The 4,962-nt window shown below is 27.4% G+C and overlaps 1 protein-coding gene across 2 annotated transcripts; it reads left to right on the forward strand.

Annotated features, from left to right (window-relative positions):
- Positions 1-71: 71 nt before the first annotated feature.
- Mus301 (mutagen-sensitive 301) lies at positions 72-4,498 on the forward strand. Of its 2 annotated transcripts, none has more exons than XM_076770744.1 (16): positions 72-550; positions 637-928; positions 1,005-1,183; positions 1,284-1,460; positions 1,619-1,718; positions 1,793-1,989; positions 2,064-2,209; positions 2,281-2,515; positions 2,585-2,725; positions 2,804-3,221; positions 3,303-3,460; positions 3,540-3,635; positions 3,706-3,879; positions 3,943-4,056; positions 4,140-4,274; positions 4,357-4,498. In XM_076770744.1, the coding sequence occupies exons 1-16, from the start codon at positions 116-118 to the stop codon at positions 4,459-4,461; spliced, it is 3,102 nt and encodes a 1,033-aa protein (XP_076626859.1). In that variant the 5' UTR covers positions 72-115; the 3' UTR covers positions 4,462-4,498. The 2 variants fall into 2 exon arrangements, with proteins under 2 accessions (XP_076626859.1, XP_076626865.1); XM_076770750.1 differs by having other exon boundaries at positions 3,438-3,460.
- Positions 4,499-4,962: the final 464 nt, after the last annotated feature.

Raw genomic sequence — 4,962 nt, forward strand, 5'->3', positions numbered from 1 at the left:
ATTATTATTTATTTACGTAATTGGCAATAATCGCAAAAATTTTTCTGATTATTGATCACGACGCAGATCATTTTGTTTTTTATGTTGAATACTAATTAATTTATAAATAATAATCATGTATAAAGAAATAAACAAAAACAAAAATTCTAAATCAGAATATGCAAACTTTACTACATCGTCGTTACAAGCTATTGATTCAATTCTTTCTATGGATGATACAATATTAAACGATATTGAAAATGACAATGAAAATAATAGAATATCTTCTATTAATTTGAGTATGACTGATGAGAGTTTAAATAATCTTGCTCATGAATGGACCAAGTATGATACGTTTGAATTTCATGAAAATTCCAAGAAGTCACTGCCTATTATCAATAATAAAGGAGATGAGAGAACAGAAATTATAAAGGAAGATGCCTTGTATACAACTTGTAATATATCGAGCAAAAAAAATAATTTATGGCAAGATGAAACATTTATAAATAAAGCATTTACGCAATTTGTTTCTTCCAATGAAAGAGACAATACCTTGGGATATCCCTCACAGGTTATTTATTTTTTAATAATAATAACTTGCATATATTTTATATATTTTAATTACTTTACTTTTCATTTGTTATAATTTTAAAATAGATATTTACAAAAAAATGTGAAAATTGCACAGAGAAAGAAAGTTGCACACCAAGCATAAATTCAATGCATTTTGCAATAAATAAGCAACAGAATGTAAATTTATTAAAAAGAAATATGATTGACCACAGCAATGATATACCATATAAAGTACATTGTTCAGAGGATATGGAAACAAATGAATGCTATGTGAACAATGATTACCCAGTTTCAACAAAACATTGTGCATTTTATGGTTTACCAGATACAGTAAAGAAGCTTTTTTTACAAATTAGGGGTATTGATAAACTCTATAGTAAGTATTACATTTGTCAGGATTAATAAAATTCTCATTATTCATTGTATTCACAATAATTATTTACTTCTTTTAGAGTGGCAAGATGAATGTTTAAATCTAGATGCAGTAAAACATAGAAAGAATTTAATTTATGCTCTTCCAACAAGTGGAGGTAAAACATTAGTTGCAGAAATATTAATGTTAAAAGAACTTATATGTAATAAAAAAAATGCAATGTTTATACTGCCATTTGTTGCTATAGTACAAGAAAAGGTAGGTATTAATAATAATGAATGTGATAAAATGAGAAATTCTATAGATGATTATGTAATAATTAATTTAGGAAGGACTTATCTTTATTTATAATATACAGGTTCAAGCAATGGCACCATTTGCATTACAATTGGATTTTCTAATTGAGGAATATGCAGCATCGAAAGGAATTTATCCACCAAAAAAGCGTCGTAGAAAAAACAGTATATACATATGTACTATAGAGAAGGCATTAGGTTTAATAAACAGTTTAATAGAAGAAAATCGTTTCAATGAGGTAAGAAAACATATTTTGAAAATAATAACACTGTATATTTTACTTCAAACACATTTGATCTCATATATTTAACCATGTCTTCTTTATCTTATATGAGTAAATCGTACTTTAACCGTTTAAATACTTAAGTACTTTAAATACGTTTTAAAATATATTAGATTGGTACTATAGCTGTGGATGAAATACATCTGCTTGGTGAAGGTGGAGGAAGAGGTGCTACATTAGAAGTTCTTTTGACAACAGCATTATATGTTAATGGTAAGGAAAATGTAAAACTATTACAAATATTTCTTAAATAACATTCTTTTCAGAACAATTAATTCCTATTTTAGAGAATATTCACATTGTTGGAATGAGTGCAACAATAGGCAATTTAGAGGAAATAGCAGAATTTTTAAACGCGGATTTATATACTGGAAATTTTCGTCCTGTTGAAATTAAAGAGTATATCAAATGCGATGATAATATTTGGTTGTTTGATATGAGAACAGAAGAATTATTGACAGATTTAAAAAAAATTAATTATCGCGTAAGTTTACGTGTTTTATTCAATTTTATAATTAAAAAGTATTCGATAGTCGTCATCATTAATTGTTTAATTAGTATTCGAGTGATGCGGCAGTCGTAGATCCAGACAGAATTGGAGGTTTAGTAATGGATGTAGTACCAGGAGATTCGTGTCTTATATTTTGTTCAAATCGTAAAAATTGTGAAAATGTTGCTTTGTTGTTAACGAAAGTTTTGTTCACGTAAGATATTTTTTTCTGTAAATTAATTATTTTTGAGTAATCATACATTTTATGTGCATAAATATTTTTAGATCGTTGAAAAATTGTAAAAAAGATGAGAAGCAAAAGTTAGTGAATGCACTTGAAACAGAAGAAGGCCTTTGTCCTATTTTACGTAGAACTATACAATTTGGCGTAGCGTATCATCATTCTGGTCTTACATCCGAGGAAAGGCGGTTATTGGAAGATGCTTTTAGAGTAGGAACTCTTTGTGTAATATGTTGTACATCAACATTAGCAGCTGGAGTAAACTTGCCAGCGAGAAGGGTACTCTATTTATTACTCATTCTTTATAGCATGATTAATTATTTTTTTTAATAACGAAAAATATAACAGGTGATATTAAGAAGTCCATATATTGGTGCCGAATTTTTGAGTTTAAGTAAATACAGACAAATGATAGGAAGAGCTGGTCGTGCTGGTATGGGCAATGTTGGAGAAAGCATACTTATATGTAAAAATAATGAATTACTGAAAGTAATAATAAATTATTCTGCTAGAATACGTTATATAAGTAGAAAATGCAATCATTGTGTATTAATACTTATTGTATAGGTAAAAGAACTTTTACTATCGAAAATGGATGACTCTTTAAGTACATTACACGTAAACAAAGACAGAGGTATAAATAACTTAATTTTGAGTGCTACATTGTTTTCTATAGCAACAAGTAGATCTGAATTGCATAAAATAGCAAAAAGAACGTTACTTAATATTCAGCAAAAACGTTTAAATGTAAATGTTACGCAAATCGTGGACGAAGTGATAATTACATTCTTAAAAAGTGGTGTAATAAAAGTGAAGAATATAGAAAATAGTATTGATGTGTTTAAACCAAATTTAAGTGTTGCTATTCCATCGCAAGGTATATGTTTCAACGATAAAAGTACAGAAATAAAAGGGAAAAAGAGAATAGCACTAACTAGTGAAACTAAATTAGAACTTTGTGACCTGGGACGAGCAGCTATAAAAGGCAGAATGAATTTCTTTAACGATACAATTAACTGAACACATTTTCGGTTTTCATTACTTTAAATTTGTTTTCTCATTATAGGTAGTATAGATATGCAGTGTGCATACACATTATATCAGGATTTAAAGAAAGCACAAGAACATTTAATTCTTACTGACTATTTACATTTGTTGTATATTCTTACTCCATATGGTGTGGTGTCTCAATTACAACCAGTTGGATCAATTTATTATGATGTGGTAACTATATTATAGCTATAATTAAGGTTTATCCTTGTTAAATGATAACATTTATTTTATATTTGTATAATATTTTTAGGTTATTAATTTATCGGAAACACAAATGAAAACAGCAAGACTTCTTGGGATAAATGAAATAACTATTAGTAAAATTCGCAATGGTTTAATACCTAAAGTAAGTGTATAAGTTTTTATTCACTTGTATTAAACTTATTTTTATATTTGAATTATTTTGTATGTAACAGAATTTAGAATCAAGAGTGGTTCAAAGATTTTATGTAACATTAATATTGTATGATTTATGGACACACCATGCAGTTTACACAATAGCAGACAAGTATCAAGTAAATAGAGGTATTATACAAAATCTTTTGTCCGCTGTATCATCCTTTGCATCTTCTGTGGTCCGATTTTGCCAGGTTAGTTAATAAGCGCATTACTTTTATATTTCAGTATTTTGTAAAATTTTATAATTTCTTCAGGAGTTGGATGAATTTTGGGCATTCAGAGATTTGTTAAATGTATTCAGTAAAAGATTATCTTATTGTTGTCCTTCGGAGTTGGAGGCATTGATGGAGTTGCCACTAGTGAAGATAGTAAGGAAATTGATTTCATTGTGTTTATTACTAAGATAAAAATGTTTAATAAACTTAAATTGCAATAATGTTTCATTTATTAGGGTAGAGCGCGCCAATTGTATAAAGCAGGTTATAGAACAGTACAGTGTATAGCTAAAGCAAAGCCAATGGATTTACAAGGAAGCATTTCGTATTTAAGTAAAAATGCCGCAATCAAAATAATTGAAGTTGCCAAAGTAATTATTTTCGATGCTAAGTTTATAGTATTTTTAGTATTCGTATTATTATTTTTAGCTTTATTTTGGTTACATTTTACAGCTGTTAATATTGGAAAAGATAGAAGATTTAAAAGATGAAGCAGATGACGTTTTAGATGGTATACATATGGATACTTTGAAAATTTTTGATTCATTGGTTGTGTAATAAGTTATTTATATAATATGATAATGTTCAATTATTATTTTTTTATTATTTGTATTTGTTAAGAGACATTTCCCTTTATTGAACAAATTTGGCAAATTTCCGATCACGGGAATCCCAAAGTATTTCAAACAGTATTATTAACATACAAATAAACTATCCCATTTAAGTTTCTAAGTACGATCATAAACATTCACTCAATTTAGTAAATTGAATAAAATTAATTTTCTGCTACCATGTATTTATTGCAATTTGTGCCAAACAGATCAATGTGTTTTAAGAATGGCACATTGTTTAAGCAGGCACATACATTAAGTATCCAAAATGTGTTTGATGTCATTTTAAGGAAATGCGAATATTAAAACATTATGGAACACAATACATATTATACAATATGTAATATATACTTATGTACAAATATAGTTATTTTATACATACAATGTGATTAAAAAAACAAAAAGTAATAATTTTATTAAAATTACATCATAATAGTATATGCAGTCA

The sequence above is a fragment of the Colletes latitarsis genome, chromosome 1, assembly GCF_051014445.1.
Source record: "Colletes latitarsis isolate SP2378_abdomen chromosome 1, iyColLati1, whole genome shotgun sequence".
Lineage (NCBI taxonomy): Eukaryota > Metazoa > Arthropoda > Insecta > Hymenoptera > Colletidae > Colletes > Colletes latitarsis.